This window comes from Eublepharis macularius, chromosome 18 (genome assembly GCF_028583425.1).
Source record: "Eublepharis macularius isolate TG4126 chromosome 18, MPM_Emac_v1.0, whole genome shotgun sequence".
Classification (NCBI taxonomy): Eukaryota; Metazoa; Chordata; class Lepidosauria; order Squamata; family Eublepharidae; genus Eublepharis; species Eublepharis macularius.
In genome coordinates, this window is record NC_072807.1 from 14,714,297 (window position 1) to 14,733,179 (window position 18,883).

At 44.9% G+C, this 18,883-nt stretch overlaps 1 protein-coding gene across 3 annotated transcripts in view; it reads right to left on the reverse strand.

The window, feature by feature from the left end:
- The window catches only part of MAP2K5 (mitogen-activated protein kinase kinase 5), a 192,855-nt gene that overhangs the window by 36,591 nt on the left and 137,381 nt on the right, over positions 1–18,883 (reverse strand). For all 3 annotated transcript variants that reach the window (XM_055002633.1, XM_055002632.1, XM_055002634.1), the window contains 2 exons: positions 3,489–3,515; positions 3,126–3,158 (listed from right to left, as the gene is read on the reverse strand). In XM_055002633.1, the coding sequence (XP_054858608.1) occupies positions 3,126–3,158; positions 3,489–3,515 (60 nt within the window). The remainder of the gene's footprint in view (positions 1–3,125; positions 3,159–3,488; positions 3,516–18,883) is intronic.

Sequence of the window (18,883 nt, forward strand, 5' to 3'; positions counted from 1 at the left end):
ACATTCACACACTGCGTACAAGTTTTCCAGGACTCGGGGGGTGGGGGGGTGGGATGACCCTGGCTTCTGCAGGATGAGGCTTGATTAGTATGAAATGCTATTTGTACTGAAGGAACTCTTGAAGCCAGCAGCCTGGGTGAGGAGATGCTTCAAGGGGAATTTTTCAATTCAGCACAAAGTAATCTGGGAAGCGATCTTTGAGCAGCTATGCCCCAGAGCACCAACATGATGCCAACTCGCTTACTCGCCTCAAATCCCTCCTTCAAGCCTACCCTGAACAATTTCTTGGGCCCCCTCACCTGCCGAATCTGAGCTGAAATGTGTGTGACAGAAAGTATATATTCTGGCCTTGGTTTTCCTCCCCTTCCCTTGCTGCAAATTATAAAGTCCCTGGGGGCCAGGCCCCCACTTCTAGTACTCCAAACAGTGCCATGCACATGAATGGTACTTGAGAAATAAGCAGCCATGCAACATCAAGGTCACAGCTCAGCAACACAATTCACAGTTCATAACACAATGATTTGCATTGATGCAAACATACCCAATATGCTTCAAGAACTGACTCACCCAACTCATCCTGCTGGCTATGTTCATCAATTAAAAATCACTCCCCCCCAACACACACACACACAACAACAACAACATTCAATTTATAGACCGCCCTTCAGGACAACTTAACAATCACTCAGAGCGGTTTACAAAGTGTGTTGTTATTATCCTTGAGACAATCACCCTGTGAGGTGGGTGGGGCTGAGAGAGCGCCAAGAAGCTGTGACTGACCCAAGGTCACCCAGCTGGCTTCAAGCGGAGCAGTGGGGAATCAAACCCGGATCTCCACTGGTTAAGAGTCCTGCCACTCTTAACCACTACACCACACCGGCTTTCAACTTCTGTTCCAATTTTCAGGTTCTGTTACTTTTATTTATTTAATGTATTGTCGAAGGCTTTCACGGCCGGAGAACGATGGTTGTTGGGGGTTTTCCGGGCTGTATTGCCGTGGTCTTGGCATTGTAGTTCCTGACGTTTCGCCAGCAGCTGTGGCTGGCATCTTCAGAGGTGTAGCACCAAAAGACAGAGATCTCTCAGTGTCACAGTGTGGAAAAGATGTAGGTCATTTGTATCTACTCAGGAGGGGTGGGGTTGAGCTGAGTCATCCTGTAAGAGTTTCCCAGGGTGTGGAATGCTAATGGCGGGAGGCTTCACTGTATCCTGAGGAGGTTCTTTTGCATATGGATTGGTGCTTGATGTGCTAATCTTCTCTGCAGGGCTATTGTCGGTATAGAGTGTTTTGTTAGCCTGGTGTTTTTCAGAACTGGAAACCATGCTCTGTTCATTCTTAAGGTTTCTTCTTAGCTGTTTATTTATTTAATTTATGTATTTATTTATTTGTTTGTTATATTTTTAGTCCGCCCTCCCCGCCAGGCGGGCTCAGTTTAATTCCAGCTGCAGTCTGATTCATACAATGGTGATCCGATGAGCGCCATTTCCTATGTAACAGGAAAGACAGCAACTGAGTGGTAAGGAGGCCATCCAAGACGGGCCAGTCAGGTCTTGTTTCCCAGACACAGAACTGCACTTCAGCACCGTGGGGACAAAAAAAGAAGCCCAGAGGGTTAGGATAAAATGCATAGGATAAAAAGCCAGTGTAGCGGTTACAGCGTTAGATGTGGATGTGGGAGGCCCAGTTTCAAAACCTCACGCTGCCACGGAAGCTCACTAAGGTGACCTTGGGCCAGTCTCTCATGCACACGGATTAACCTACCTCACATTAGCCCAGTGCACATGACGTTCACTGAATGTGCAGGGAGGGACAGTGGGAGCGAGCATGCTGGCCTCACCCCTGCTTTGGTGTGACCACCTGGTCATCTGCAGGGGTGTCCCTGTGGAGGGCTGCGCGAAATCTCCCTCCTCGTGAGCAGCAATGCTAGCTTTGGAAGGTCATTGATGACGGGGAGGCAGAGTTCATAGAGCGACCCCTGCAGACAACCAGGTGGCGGCAGCGCCAGCATGCTCGCTCTTGCCCTCCCTCTCCCTCCGTTTGCCCTGGGCTAGGGTTCTTGGGAGGATAAAGTGGAGGAGAGCAGAATGACGTGTGTCAGTTTGGGTCCCTGTTGGGAAAAAAGGGCAGGGAAGAAATGAATGAAATAAAATAACTTTCCAGCTCTCTTGAGGAAGAAAGATACAGCCTGGGAAGAGAGGGAGACAAAAAAAACCCTGAACCTGATATGAATGTTTGGGTTCACACACATTAAATGCACTTGAATCAGATAATATAGCGTACATCTCAGCCTCTGACAACTAAATGGCCTGAGAGAGCCATCTGAGATAACTAGGATCCCAAGAAACACGAGTTCCGGACTCCACTTACACAAGGAGGGGGGGAGACAGATTCTCCCTGCTCCCAGCTTCCTAGGTGTCTTGCAATTCACAGGGTGCTCAGCTAAATTCAAGGGTTGGAACAAATCCATGTCATGCCAAAGACCATTCCCCACCATGTAAATGCACGGCTGCATTGTGCGTAGCGTGCTTCACACGAGCCCCAGAGCTCCCATTCTCCTAAGGAATCTCTGAATCACAGCAAGCAAAACCATATGTTCAGGATCTTTGGACAACGAGGATCTAAGCGACAAGGTCTCTACCATTTCGGCTTTCTCCCTTTGGCAAAGCCAAAACAAGATGCAGCATTCAAACGCGCTCTTGCTTACCATTCAACTCTAACCCCTTTTAACAAGGCCCCCTTTTGTGTGCCTTAAAACTGCACGAAAGCATGCCTCATTTAAAGGTAAAAACAACAGCTTTCGTCTCTTCCCATTACCACATCTGGCAAGGTGGAGAGGTGATCAATTAACACAAGGGCTCGAGGGCCTCTCTGCCGCCCAGAATTAAAAACAGACTTTCCTGGAACCGCGTCTCGTTTTTCCCAAGGATTTCCCAATAGGAAGAGTCAGAAAATGGCACCAGGCAGGACAAGGCCAGCCGACGCTCGACGGCTCCGAGCTGCAGAAGGCAACTTGTCTCGCAGTTGAGGATGTCAGGCCATTGTGCTTCATTAGGAAACAAAACATAAGCTTTCCAGTCCATTAGGAATGACTTTAGGAGTGAAAGCACATAAGACGGCGACTCACCTCATCAACAATGCACTGGAGTAACTGGAGAGGCTGTGATGGAAAGGAGAGGGTGGGGGGAGAGAGGAAGAGAAGTATTAAGCCATATGCAATATCTTTACAGTGGAGTAGAAAGCGGGGGGAAATCATTAATGCAATAAAACATAGCAAGATTAATCAACAGCAGCAAACTCTTATAAAAACATCGCGGCTCAGGATGTCCTATTATTTCTAATGGTACCTAATCTAATACAGGCAGTTAAAGGTTTGCATTTTCTGCAAAATGCAATTTGCTAAGTTTAAAACAAGGCATTCAAGCATGCAAAGGAAGCAGCCATCAGGAAAAAGAAAAGTGAATTTTTTTCCCAAACTCATAAAGCTTACCATTAAAGATCCCTGGTTTTTCTGAATCTGAAAAAAAAAAGGGGGGGGGGGAAGAGGCGGCAATATGTAATTAGCATGTCATAATCAAAATGACTCACTTGGACACATTATGATCACTGAGAGAAAATTATTGTATCGCTGGTGGCAATTTGTGGGCATGTGTTAACACAATTTACATAATGAAAATACACAAATGTTAATAGCTCGCTTCTCATTTATAGGCGAAAGTCAGCAGAATGTTAATTTCACACAACACTTTTTAGTACCCTCCAGGTTGTATTAGAATAGGGAGAAAAACCATAATCCATTTCAAAAGGCTGTTTACGATTCAGATATAAATAATGTTTTATATTGCTAGATTGTGAACACTGCGCTTAATGTTGCAATCATTGCTAATGTTATGAAGCTCACTCTTTTTAAATTAAAAACCGATTTATTTAAAATTGAAATTAAATCATAGTCAGAAATTAGAATTTTGGATTACTGCCAGTGTCTGCTTCCCCCACCCCCCCATGCCTTTTTAAGGAAACTTTAATTATGTGGCTGAACTATCTGCCTTGGAAAATAGTAGTTTACGCTTCACTTTTAAAAAATGTCTTAGGTGCCTCAAAAACATACACAGCTACTTCTGTTGATCAGAAACCAAACCGCTAATATTTTTAGTGTGACTGCAGAGTTTGGGAAACTTATCATTGGTCTGAAATTACTCACTTGCCCCTCCCACGGCTGCAATTCACTAATCTTCTATAGAGTAAAAAGGTAAAGGTAGTCCCCTGTGCAAGCACCGAGTCCTTACTGACCCATGGGGGGACGTCACATCACGACGTTTTCTTGGCAACTTTTTACGGGGTGGTTTGCCATTGCTTTCCCCAGTCATCTACACTTTACCCCCAGGAAACTGGGTACTCATTTTACCGACCTCGGAAGGATGGAAGGCTGAGTCAACTTGAGCCGGCTACCTGAACCTGGCTTCCGCCAGGATCGAACTCAGGTCGTGAGCAAAGCTTGGACTACAGTACTGTAGCTTACCACTCTGCGCCATGGGGCTCTTCTATAGAGTAGCACCATCAAATTCAGAGGGACTGCAGCAAATGGGTTCTGATGGGCAAGTTATCCGTTGCTTTTAACCCCAATGTGACCTGCCACTGGACCAGAGATGCAAGCAAACTGGATGGGTGGCGCTAGTGATGGGGTTCTCCTAGACGGATCTATCAGCTTCCGTGTGCCTCTACCCTTGGAAAATTAGAACTTTCCAGAAAGGCATTCAACTGCTGTGGTTGTTCTCCATGATATCACCATGTCTCTTCCATTTGGCAATATACTTCTTTGGATAAAAGGTCTTGGGCTCGCTCTCAGTTAACTTGGCCTGCCCCTTCGATTCAATATTCTCAGATGAGTTCTGCCAGGATGATGGATGGCTGCTTGTCTGCTGGCAGTTTCAGAAACTTTCCTTCCTTTCTGGCCGGCTAGAGGCATTATCCTCTAAGTAACTGTTTACACAGGTAGTAAAAATTGGGGACGGATAAAAGGGGATAGAATCTGAAAACTGCTTGACTGTTACTGAAGTTCTGCTGCAGTGTTCACCACTACAGTATTCTTCTGCAAAGGAAAGTAGAACACTTTAACTATTTTTTCCCTGTTTAGAAATGAGGACTCACTCAGATTCAATCTCTTTCTCTCTGCATGCACACAAGCATACGCACACAGAAATATATACACATGGCAACTTTGCAAAAAAAAAAAATGCTGGTGGACCCTCATTTTATTCACTGGGATTTATAACCTGTAAATTCAGCTTATCATATTTTGAAAAACAAAAATATAAAACAGTAACCAATAAATGCAGATTTTTGGAATACTGCCTATTAAAAATATTACCTACACATTAAAATACCAAAAGTAACTCCTTCCAAATCCCAATCAGATTAAAATCTCAAACCCAGCCCCCCGAATACCACTGTAACCCAATTATGAACTCTCTTAGGCAGGGACATGGTACTTCTGTGTTCTTTACAGCTTTTAGGGTACTGTTGGCATTAAGTATATCCGAAGTAGCAGAAGTGATACATTTAATTTAACAGAAGAGGTTTTCATAAAGGAACGATCATAATTGCGGCAGGAGAGGGCAGAAACTGACAAGTGAATCTGAAACTGTGATGTGCTTATGCGCAAGAGGGTCTGGAGAACCTCTGCAGATACATGCTTGAGAAATGCACTCCTGACGAATGCGCCCAACGAAGGCCTGCAGATGGTCTCAGGGGCAAAGGAAATGTAGTATAACCTTATGAGCCGGCAACCTCATACCCACAGTCTCTCAGTTACCAACAACTTTGTCTTTGCTGACCTCCATAGAAGGTGTATGCACACCATTCTGTCATGATAGATGACACGGCCTACATCTTTGGAGGGCGGGGCACAGTAAGGGACACAGAATGCAAGTGGAGCATGCGGTGTCCACATTGACTTTCAGCTACCTGAAATTTGGCGCTATTAAGATCCAGCATAACACAATATGCTCTTTGCATTTCAAGGACATATCTGGCTGACAACTTGTACTGAATATTTACCACATAAATGATGGCTAATTGGGTTTAGGAAGGGAAAGGATTTACCATTTTCATATCCCGGTTCAGTGGCAGTGCCCCTCCAAGTGGGATGCAGGGCCCCTCTCGCACATGGGCGGAGACAGGGAGGAAGAGTAACGGTCAGGAAACTGACATGGCCTGGTCCTCCTGGAGTAACAGCCCTTGAGCTGCATGAGCAGAACACAGCATCCTACAAATGGGTGTGGTAGGATTCTGCTCCCAGGAAGAAAAGAGACGGGTGGACTAGATGCCAGGACCTCTGAAGAAGAAATGGCTGAAACTTTTTGACCACCTGTGTACCACTAGCGAAGAAACAGTTCCACATGCCAAGCAGGATCAGGGATAGCCAATGAGCCCTAGACGTAAATAACTCCACTTGTACTCCTTCCAAATGGTATAAACCACTCGTGGGAGGTTGGGGGAATGGGAGCAAGTCAAGGAGTTTGCCAGCCATTCTGTACCAAACAGCGTGGGTGGGGATTTGCTGGGAGGAAAACCTGCACCCATTGCTCTGCTCATGCTGAACAAAACATAAGCATTGCAAACTACTGCAGACGTGAGTACTACTATACGACTATTACAGCACGTGAAAAATTCTCTATTGCCCCCACTAACTATTTGAAATCCCTCTACATTCACAAATGGGGAGATCCAGAAGGACATTTCTCCAGGTGCAAGAAGTCCCGGCGTCAATCACAGGCAAGCCCTTCCCACAGGGTCCTGTATGGCTCATCTTCAGCACTGGAATAAGCTACCTAACACGAATTTTAGGACACCCACTTGTGGAAGTTTTCAGAAGGCTGAGCAGGCACCTTTCAGAAGGTGCTTTAGTTAAAGATTACCCTCTCTCAGGAAATTAGGTTAGACTGACACAAGCCTCGGGAACTGATCTGGGGATCCAGGTGGATAAAATGGTACAACCAACCTTCATGAAGCAGATGACTCACAGCAGAGGGGCTGTGCCCCATCTACTGCTGCCCTCGCATGGACAGCCCCCACATCTCTGAAGAACACAGACCACTGGTCACTCAACAGTGGCTCTATGCTTTGAGGATCATCACTTGATGATCTCAGTTGCTCACCACAACCCACCACAACATAGGATGGAATACTGCAGAACAAATCTTGCAAATGCTGCAGTTAAGCACCAGAGACCTGCAGGGCTTGTTTGGGGTTTTTTGTACCAATGTGGTTACTTTTATGTAGGGCTTTTTTTCTGGGAAAAGAGGTGGTGGAACTCAGTGGGTTGCCAGCACAGAAATGGGGCAACTCTTGGCGGGAGGTGGTGCTCCTGGTACCACATGTGTGTGCGCAAAGTGCACGCATGCTCCTTGGGCCAATGGGTCACTTTGGGTCAACTGGAACAAGGGGGGAGTTTTTAAAAGTTTAAATCACCCTTGGCGAAAATGGTCACATGGCTGGTGGCCCCGCCCCCTGATCTCCAGACAGAGGGGAGTTTAGATTGCCCTCTGCGCCAAGTGGCGTGGAGGGCAATCTAAACTTCCCTCTGTCTGGAGATCAGGGAGCGGGGCGACCAGCCATGTGTCCATTTTCAAGAGGTTCCGGAACTCTGTTCCACTGCGTTCCAGCTGAAAAAAAGCCCTGCTTTTATGTTAATTGCAAGAAGAGAGGAGAGCCACAAACTGGGGCTGGAGGAACTCCACTCTGCCCAACACATGCCTTCTTCAAGAGCGACAGTTACAAGTCCTCTACCCTCAAGCTTTGGAATAACATGCTGCGTGGACCCATCAGTCGGATGCTTTGGAAATACTGGCGACCTGTAATTTTTGTCCCCAACGAAGCCACGTAGACTTGCATATTTGAACCAGGCCCCACTTTAGAGTTGTACTCACTTTTGGTGCCGTCCTCCTTTTTAGTTTTGCTTTTAACTTTACATGAGTGTAAAATTTTTCAAATGCACAGAGCATGCTGTGGCTGGTCTGAAGTGGCTGGTTTTGATCTCAATGTATTATCACAGCCCCTTCTTCATACATTTTGCATGAAGGTGGCTGTGCCGGTTACTTGGAACTGATTCAAAGCACTTAAGAAGACACTCAATTACTTCTTAACATTACCACTGAGCACAACGACAAGAGCTGCTCTTTCGCTGGCGTCTTGATGATGCAACGTCATTTGTAACTTATTCATTTTCTCAATTAAATACAGCTACTGTGCTTCTTTGCCATGCAAATACCACAGGGACTCTAGGAAAGTAAGATACATTTATTATCTTTTTTCACCTGTTCCGCATAGAATGTTTGTGAGACTGTGTCCCTCTCTTCACCCAGTAATTCTACTAGAAAATCTAAGTCCAACAACCGTCTTTCCCCCAAGCTCTCTCCTTTCCTTTTCATGATCTATGCAATTCTGGATTTCAAGGACGAACCTGCTTTATTTTTGTATGTTAAAATACTCTACCTCCCTCTACAAACCTCTGCTTTTTGGATCAAAGACAACAGTGGCTATTTTCTTCCTGCCAGTGAATAAAATACTCTCCATTTCTGCATTGGCATAGATGGAAAAGGAGCTCAACTTCTGCTCGAGACCTCTGTTGCCTTGCTATTTTCTCTCTGTGATCTGTGTTCTATGCTATTCTTAACCCCAGGTCAAGTGTGCTTCTCATAAAATCCCCATTATTTATTTTCAAGGTGGCAAACTACAGCCACCTCGACAAAGAAGAGGATAAACCAAGAAATATGGTAAAGGCTCTTTGGAAATTGTTTGAAAACAAGACATGCTTAACAGCTCTCAGAGGGTTTAGTTCTGAATATTATACTACCATCCTTGTTATTCTAGTTCCTGCAAACACTCCACACTGAAAAGATATGTTCTTTTAGACTCTGAAGTTTGAGAAACCACGCATAGTCAAGTATGCTAAGAATGGGAAATGCACAGTATTTCACTTCCCACCCCTTGGATTACTCTGGATTCATTGCATTTTCTGGCTAGAAGCTGGCCAGAAAAACACTCTCAGGCCAATGGAACCCTTACATTAGAAGCCTGGGAAAAGTGACCGCAAAGTAGGTGCAAATTATATTTAACTATTTCTATAGTCTTTCACTTATGCACAAAAAGACCGAGAGCATGTGGGGAGAATAGAAAAAATGTCCATTCCCAAAAATAAAGTTAATATCCCAAACAATTACAGTTTTTGTAGATGGGTAAGGTATCTGATCAGGCCACAAAAAATCCACACACATTTGGGTCTTTCAAAAACACAAGATAACAAAAACAACTTTCCAAAGTACTTCCTTGAAAACAAACAGCAATCCATTTCTAATCCTTTTTTTCTGCAAAGAGAACCACAGCTTACAAAGGCTAACAAATATTGTATGCGATAAAGGAGCCTTAATTATAATTTAGCATGCATGGTAGCATCGTTCTAGCATTAATATGTGAACAAGGTTTAATGGTTTTTATATGGTTCAATATTTGAAACATGCTGATGATAAACACAAAGTTTCACTTATTTTGAAACTGCTGCTGCTCTTCACAAAATAAATGAATGTTTAAATGACACTTCTGTCAATTGAAAAAGCAGAACTGTTTTCTATAAATCCAGTTAAACAAAATTCTAGACCCCACCCCTCTTCTGATAAATGGCTCTTGTGTTGAAATGAAAACCGTCCAAATTTGGTCGATATTATGGATTTACTTATGAGAAAAAGAACCTTGGACCTTGCTAATACCATAGAGCAGAAAGCAACAGCCTCCACTACAGCCAGTTAATTATCCAGCTCTTCAAGATGCAGCAAATGAATGAATTGCTTTCAAATGGAAGTCCTTGGATGAGGAGCAATCTCTCATACCCTTCAATGGCATTAGCAGGAATCATAATTAGGGAGGAATTTGTGCAGAAAAAAAAAATTCTTCCCTAGAAGGGGAAAAATGGCTTTTGAATTAGTAATCAAAAGACATTTGCAAAATGTTCTCTGATGCGATAGGAAGACAGAATCAGCTCATAAAGGGATATAGGTCACCTCGGGGCTTGTTTACTTTTCCAATCACTACCAATGGAGAAGTCTGGATTTCTATTAATCTGAATGAGAGGCACCAGGCACAGGTGGAGTCTTCCGTGCGTGCAAACCCTTTCCTCTGATGTCAAGACCTGCACTGTATACAGATTGCTGGTTGGCTACATTGGACAAACCAGCCAACCTCTGCGCAAAAGAATAAATGGACACAAATCTGACATTAAAAATGGCAACATCCAGAAACCAGTGGGAGAACACTTCAATCTACCAGGACATTCCATCAAGGACTTAAAGGTCCCAGTAGTTCAACAGAAACCTTTCAAAAACAAAATCCAACGGGAAGCTGCTGAATTGGAATTCATATGTAAATTTGACTCAGTCAGGCTGGGATTGAATAGAGACTATGAATGGTTATCTCATTACCAGAAGTAACTGACTTCCTTAACAGAAGCAAACTGATCTCCATATCAGAAGCTACTGTTTGCATCTCCTCCCCCCCCTCTCCACCTATATATCTGACCAGTTTCTTCTTGCCCTCCATGCATCTGACGAAGAGAACTGTGATTCTCGAAAGCTTATGCTACAATAAGGTTGGTTAGTCTTAAAGGTGCTACTGGACTCTTTTTGATTTTATTAGGGTCTAGCAGCTTAGGACTGAGTCACTAGAGTAAATTCTACATCCCTTGTGATAGAACGAGATGTCTGCGGGGCTCATTTTGCCACAGAGGTGATCAAGACAGTGGGAGTAAGTAGGAATTTGGAAATAGCAAAGAGCAGAAGAAGAACGACACGGCAGCGTCATTTTTCTGCAGGTGACACGTTGCACATGGACTGCCCAAACATATGCATCCTCTGCGGTAATCCCCACTTTATGAATGACCTACCCGAAGGGGTCAGGAAAGCTCCCACTCTTTTGGCTTTCCACGAACTGGAAAACTAAATTATTATGAGGGCTTTTTACACAGAGAGGAGGTCTGTACTATAAGGAAACTGTCTCAAAGAGATGCATCAGTAAACGGATAGGAAGTGACTACAGATTTTACTACTATTGCTGTAAGTATGATGGACTGTAGACTTTACTACTATTGCTGTAAGCGGGGCTTTTTTTCAGCTGGAATGTGGTGGAACAGAGTTCCGGCACCTCTTGAAAATGGTCACATGGCCGGTGGGAGTGCTGAGGGTGATTTAAACTTTTAAAAACTTGTTCCAGCTGACCCAAAGTGATGTCATTGTGCGGTCCTGAGTTCCACCACTGAGTTCCACCACCTCTTTTCCCAGAAAAAAAGCCCTGGCTGTAAGTATGATCCTACTGGATAGATCCTTTGTTGTTTAAGATGTCAGTCTTAGAATTATTAGTGTTCTGTTTCAGCATTTGGAGAAATGCTCTGTATTGGATTTCTGCTGGTTTTAAATCTTTGCAAATTTGCGTGTATATAGCCCGCTACATATTTATTGAGATGTCTTTGAAATTGACTTTGAAACTGACTCACACTGTGTGATCTGGGATCAAGAGCAGAAAAGATCATGGAAGGTGGCTGGTTTCTGGAAGATGGAGGAAAGTAGGGATAATGGTGGAATGGAGATGAGAAAGAGTGAGGGAAGGAGTGCACTTCTGCTGGAATGTCTCAAAAGACTGGGGAAAAGAGAAAGAGAAGAATTGGGCACGTAAATGGACCGTAATTATTAGAAAGTACAGTTTTATCACACTGTGGGCACCATATTGATAGTGCCCCCTGTGTGTCTGTGTGCTAATAGTGCTGCGCCAAGATGGCTCCACCTTCAGGCTCAGGGAACGCTGGGAAGGTTATCAAAAGTTGGAAAGAGAAGTCAACAGTCTAAAGCAGGGGTAGGGTATGTATGTGTCGGAAGGTTGAAATCCAGTAAGCGAAGCTGATGATGGTGGGGGAGAGTGCTATGCAGCACACACAAAATAAAAATAGGAGGAAATTAGAAAACAGATCAGCAGCAAAAGCAGGGCCAGGCAGGTACACGTAACCTGGGGGACATCTGGCGTTCCCCAGCTTGTTGCCGATGCTCTAATGAGACTGAAAGGTTTACTCTAACTCTTGTCTTTCTCTCACAAGCAGCATGAACCTATTTGTGAATGCCAATGGTAAAAAGAGGAGAGAATATGTAAGGTATGATGGGGCCCCCGAGAACCCCACTGATTTTAAGCGGACTAATGCCACAGTATCGAGGGTCACAATGAGATACCATTTGTGTAACCCCAGGGCTTTTTTGGGGGGGGAAAGAGGTGGTGGAACTCAGGGGGCTGCCCTCGGAGAAAATGGTCACATGGCTGGTGGCCCTGCCCCGTGATCTCCAGACAGAGGGGAGTTTAGATTGCCCTCTGCACCACCGAGGGCCATCTAAGCTCCCTTCTGTCTGGAGATCAGGGGGCGGGGCCACCAGCCATGTGACCATTTTCAAGAGGTTCCGGAACTCGGTTCTACCACGTTCAAGCTGAAAAAAAGCCCTGTGTAACCCTAACACATAGGATGAGAAGAAAGACCCAGGTGCCTCAATCCAGTGATACCATTTGAGTGCAAGCCGGTGATCTGGACACAGCCCCTCTGGTCCTCGTGAGAACAGAGGTGCTCCCACCCTGGTAGTGAATGGCTCTGCCTTTGCATCCAAACTCACAAGGGGTTCAGGGCTGATCTAAGACAGGATTCCCCTTTAATAAGGCTTTGGACTGCTGCCCTCCTTCATACAAATCAACCCAACAGAGGACCCTGCTGAACGGAAAGCTCTTTAACACGCTCTATTATTCACTTTTGTTTCCATCGTGCCTGGTGCCTCTACCCGGAGAGAAGCAATATGTCATCATTTTGCTAAGCTAACCGGCCTAACTGTCTTGTCCCTTTGAGTTAGGAAAGAGACAGCAACACTTCATCAAACCATTGGCAAAGGCCAGGTAGAAAACACTGGCAGACGAAATGGGAGCCAGCCAGGTTTGCAAAATCTGTGACTTTACTAGCTGTTCCAAGGAAGTGCGAGGGCCACAACAGTTGTCCCTTTCTGAAGGGGCAGAGCACTAAACCCCACCTCTGGCAGCCTCACCAGTTCTGCGTTATTGCAACTCATTGCAGTATGCTTGCCTGAGAAATGTCTGAAAAGGCATGCTTGCCATTTGCCATCTCTCTCCTCTTTTGGGAGTCTCCTCCCCCTCTTCTACTTATCAGGTTCCTGATTTGAAACAGATTTTTAACAGATAATCTTGCTCGTTATAACAATATCTTGCTTGCATTTTATTCAAATAATTCTTAAAAACAGCTTTAAAAGCCGTTTCGAACAAACATCAAGCTCACCATCAATCAAAGGCAAAAAAATTTCCGCTGGCGGTTGTATAAACATCAGATCAACTCACTGATGTCTTCAAGGATTTCAGACTGAACCATAAAAAACTCCATTAACTTCTGACAAAGAATGCAAATTAATCGCAACATGGGGTGAGATGAAATTAAAGGCTCTTTTCTAATCAATGACAAGGCAGGATGAAATATTTACTCCTTTTCTCTCCCTCCACTTGCCTGCGTTCAGGATTGCGCTCCCCGAGCTAAGACCCAAATGGAAGGAGTGGGCATACACTCGTCCGCACTAAGAGCTTCCCAGCCACGAAGCTCCTCACTTACGAGTTGCAGAGATCCCCCCACCACACATGCATCCCTCCCCCTCCAAATCTCAGGTGCACCCGATTTGTTATTCACACTCTCCCGTGCCAGTGGAAGAGGGTTGCGGGGGGAGGGGGAGAGAAAAGAAAAAGGCTGGCACAGACAGATGCACCAGGAACCTGAAATGACAGTTCTGCCCTCCGGAAGCGCGATCACTACAGAAAAATCTAGTACAGCCTCCAGGTGAAATGTCTGGTGCTCCATATGGAGCAGAGAAAATTAACAACAAGATGGAAATCTCACAAGCAGCAGGGAGCTAGAAGTTTTTTTTTTTTGGTTGAAAAAAATGAAATTTAAAGATGAAGGAGAAGTAATAAATTAATGGGGTGTGAAAACATTCAAAGCTTTACAATACCAGGGGCACTATTTGCTCAGAATTTTTTTCTAATGGTGTGGTGGGGGGATAGAAGCATTTTCTCCCCCCTACCAAACTTCAAGTCGTTTTGATGTAATTTATTAACAAAGATCTGCAAGTGTATCCAAAAATAGGGGAAACGATTTTTAGCCAGCTCTAGGATGATGAGTTTAAATACATTTCTTGGAACCCTCTTGCCGTCAGGAGGTAAAGCGTTGCCCTCGAACACTTCTGTGGTGGATTCATCCTGTCCCAGGCTGCAAAGTTTAAACCAACACGGAGTCTATTTACCAAGGAATGACTCCTTACATTTCTCAACAACTGCAGTCCAAGCAAGTCTCTGCCCTCCGTTACGCTATGATTTCATCAGGACAATTTGGGTTCTTGGGGAAAGAATCGGTATTGAGCTAATAGCTTCTTTGGGAACCTAGAAGCTACATTCTATAGTATGACTGATCCGGTTTGGTCCATACAACTTTGCAGAATCTTTTACCTTTCTATGATTTTTTTTTTTACCCAGCATCAGAGAAGCTGCCAAATCCATGTTACAATGAAGTATAGTTTTTGATGCAAGACTTGCATAATACTGTTATGTGGACAATACCATCTTTTGGTAGGAGGCAACTTGATTTCATGTCCACATATAATGCCATGGCACAAGCGCTTCAGTCCTGCGTGAGTAGATGTCTGTGTATTCACCATGAAATTCCCGTTAAGTTTGACAGACGGAAAGGATACACTTTTAGACCTTGTACTTCTTTCTAAATTTCACCTAAATCATTTTTTTCCTTTAAAAGTTATTTTAGAAGTAATGTATTTTTCCTTAATGGCAAATGAGTGATGATGATCACAATTAAAGGTTAATAAAAACATCAAGAGAATAAAAAATTTGCTGGATTGATCAAACTCTAAGCCTTTGCTTGTGTAAACACCTGGTAACAGCAGTGCCTAGTCTAATTATCACAATATTTCAATGTTTTCTCTGCAAACTGACACATTTATAAGTGAACCACAAATGAAAAAAAATCAAATAAAATCCACAGCTCGTCAAAACCCAAGTCCTGAAAAAGAACATGCTGAAATGAAAAACTTAACTTGCATAAGCAGTTGTTTTTCATGCTCAAGAACTAGGTAGAACTGTGTATACGATTTTTAAAAAATATCCATTAGGCAAATACTGTCTGAGCATCCCTACTGAAACAAATGGGAGCTGTTCCACACTGAGCACAGACTGTTATGCCCCCAGGAGTTACGATGAAGAGAAAAGCACAATTCCCAGTTTAGGGTTCCATGCTGTTTTAACCCCAACATGTCTTTGAGTTTGGTCCCATGAAGGATTTTTCTCATGCCCAAGAGGAATGGAGAGACATGCTCTGGTTCCAAGCAGAAGGACATGCTGGAACAGGGAGACCTGAAAATGCAGGTGCGTGACTGGAGAGAAGTGACCGTATTTGGAGGGTTTCCATCACAGCCAGACTGGTCATTAATTGAATTGGGCCCTGGGTGACTACTGGTCACTGGACTACAGTGCCCACCCAGCCCCAGTGGGAAACGCACCACTTGATCCTTATGAACAACTCAACAGACAGTGAAGTCCTGAGCAGAGTTACTCCAATCTAAGCCTGTTGAAATCAATGGGCTTAGACTGCTTAGGATTTCACTGAAAGCGTTGCCACGACTCGCATTAACCCCAAAGACAAAACTCTTGCAATGGTAACGCAATCTTGGATTTGAATATGTTTGTTTGTCCAAGCAGAAATGATTCTAGAACTCTGCTGTTTGACGGACTAAAATCCACGTCAAGTTGAGAGATCACAGCTTCCACGGTGTGTTTTGGCCCTAAAAACAGTTGCAGGCCAGGGCCAGTCTTAATCAGGGCCACAGTGCTGGGAATGGGAGGGATGTAACACTTCTGATAAAAAAGCACCCCCACAGCCCGTGTTATCCCTAGTAGTTAAAAAAAAGACACAATATGGTTGCCTACTAAGGCTGAAAGCAGCTCAGAGGCAGGTATTTATTTTTTCATTTGGAGAAAGAACATGGGAGAAGCTGTTTAAAAAGCTACTCTGTCCTAGAAAAGGACACGCCAAAACTCCACACCATTTCTTATCAGGACAGCCAAAGACTTCCCTTGGCATCTGGATGTTGGCCTTTTATTACATTGTCCACCTAATGATGCACACCTTCTGTAAAACCAGGTAACTAATTCACTTTTGAACATTCCTTCCTCTCCCCTCAGCAGTTTTTATACACCTTTTTCAAAAGGGTGATGCCAAAACGGATGTATATCTCACCTGTGTGATGGACTTCCCCCTCCCCTTCCCGAGACTGTCATAACCATGAGCTAGGGTTGCCAGGCCCCCTCAAGCTCCCAGCGGGGGATCGGGGCCTGGCTCTTACCTCTGTCCTGCTGGGGGGTGTGCGTGCGCGAAGCGCAATGACATCACTTCTGGGAAGTGATGTCATCATGCTGTGCACGCCCCCCCCAGCGCACCCACACTCTGCAGGGGCTCGCGTTGGGGGCTGCTGTGGAGCGTAGGAATGCTCCTGCACTCCACAGCGGCCCAAAACGCGCCCGTGGATTGGGCCCATTTTGAGGCGCTGTGGAGCGCAGAAGCGCTCCTGCACTCCGCAGCACCTCAAACGGGCCCATTTTGGTGCAGATCGGGCCCATTTTGAGCTGCTGTGGAGCGCGGGAGTGCTCCTGTGTGCTGCAGTGTCCCAAAACGGGCCCAATCTGTGGATCCATGGAGCACGCAGCTCCGCAGGGGAGCGTGCACGGAGGGTGTGTACCCCCCGCTGGCCAGGTAAGTGGGTGTGGGGGGCGAGGACGGGGGATCCCCCACCCCCACCAGGGGACTGGCACCCCTACCATGAGCTGGATTTGGATATACAGCACCAAGTCTGATGTTGCTTTCGCACAATTCAGACATATCATACAATCGATTGGCTAAACAGATACAAAATTCCTGGCTCCTTACAACATAAGGGGTTCCCAACCTTTTTGAGCCTGTGGGCACCTTCAGAGTTTTGAGAGTGTGTGCTGAGCACCATCCCAAAATGGCTTCTGCAGAAGTTGGATCCAAAACCAAAATGGCTTCCACAGGACGCAGAGCTGAACAAAAACTAACTTCTGCAGGGGGCAGGCTAAACTCAATTCTTCCTTCCTCACTTTGCAGAAGAATTACAGGAGGAGAATAAAAAGAAACAAAGAAAATCCTACGGGGAGGAAGGTAAGGGAGAAGGGGGAATAAACAGAAGCATAAAGAGGGAATGGAACCACATGTCTGCATGCTTACCAGTCCTCCTAATTCTCCAGCGGCTGCAGCTGCTATTGCAGCCGTGGAAAACCCTTTCATTTGAACGAGGGCAGCCAGTAACAAGCCCTGCTTTACCACAGCCCTACCTGCTTTCTGAAAAGCTGGTGCGCAGAAGGGGAAGAACGGGCGGGCACCATATTGCCCATGGGCACCACATTGGGGAACGCTGAACTACCCAAAACAGCAGCAAAATTAAGGGGAAGCACAAAAGCAGCCATAGTTCAAAGATTTCAACTGTCTCGTCGTTCTAGACTTATGTTGTTACAGTATCATATAAGACACACAATTCTTAAATTTAACTGTGACTTTCTAACAGCAGAAGATGGCCACACAGGAGGGCACTTTTTCAAAAGAGAGGGAAAGTTACAAAATAGGCTAAGAAAGAATGTACCTTTCACCTGTTAGCTACCTGCTGAAAAGCCATTTTTTTCTCAGCTAGATAATATTGTCCAAACAAAGAAATGACTATAAAAACTTGATTATCTGCTGAATCTTTCAGATCAGAACAGAGCATTTCTAAAAGGAGCTTGTAAACATAAGAGGGGACTAGGTCCCTTCCTATTATTCAATAACCAGGATGGTGAGGCATCTGCATAATATAACCATGCATAAATTAGTATGTGTTATTTGCATAATAATAGCAAGTTAATAGATGCTTAAAGAGCACAGACCAACACCATCTTTAAATCAGACATGGCTCCAGGCACTTTGGCCTGTATCAACCAGGAATTTAGGGGGGAAGTGGGTACAGCCCTCTGGGGAATGGCTCTTGTGCATGGCCCATTGAAATGACTCGGAGCTGTGCAAGACATCCCAAGCGCTCTTTGCGGAACTCGAACCCTTTTCAAAAGGAGGTTCTGGTAGACCGCATTCAGTGTTCAAAAGGACAAACACATTAGGAGAAACCCACAAACAACCATCCATGTTATTTGCTGGACATCTCATGCGATTCTTCTGGTAAAAGAGGAAGAATTTCTCAAAGAGTGATGTTAGTCTGTCATCCATTTGGAGACGGAGATATAGGAAGACATTTCACCATGTGAGCTACAATGGGCAACCTCAAGGGCAGGGCTTTTTTTCAGCTGGAACACAGTGGAACAGAGTTCCGGAACTTCTTGAAAATGGTCACATGGCTGGTGGCCCTGCCCCCTGATCTCCAGACAGAGGGGAGTTTAGATAACCCTCCGCAATGGCGTGGAGGGCAATCTAAACTCCCCTCTGTCTGGAGATCAGGGGGCAGGGCCACCAGCCATTTGACCCTTTTCTCCAAGGGCAACCCCCTGAGTTCCACCACTTCTTTTCCCAGAAAAAAAGCCCTGCTCATGGGGTACAAGCTCTTTGGTGTCAGAATCAAAAAAGGAAGATTCATTAGACCATATCCAACAGATTTTTCTCAGCACAAAGTGAGAGTCCTTAGTCACCCCAGGGCCATAGCACAACACACCTCCATGGCATCAACAAAATCTTCAAAAATCAAACAACTTCTG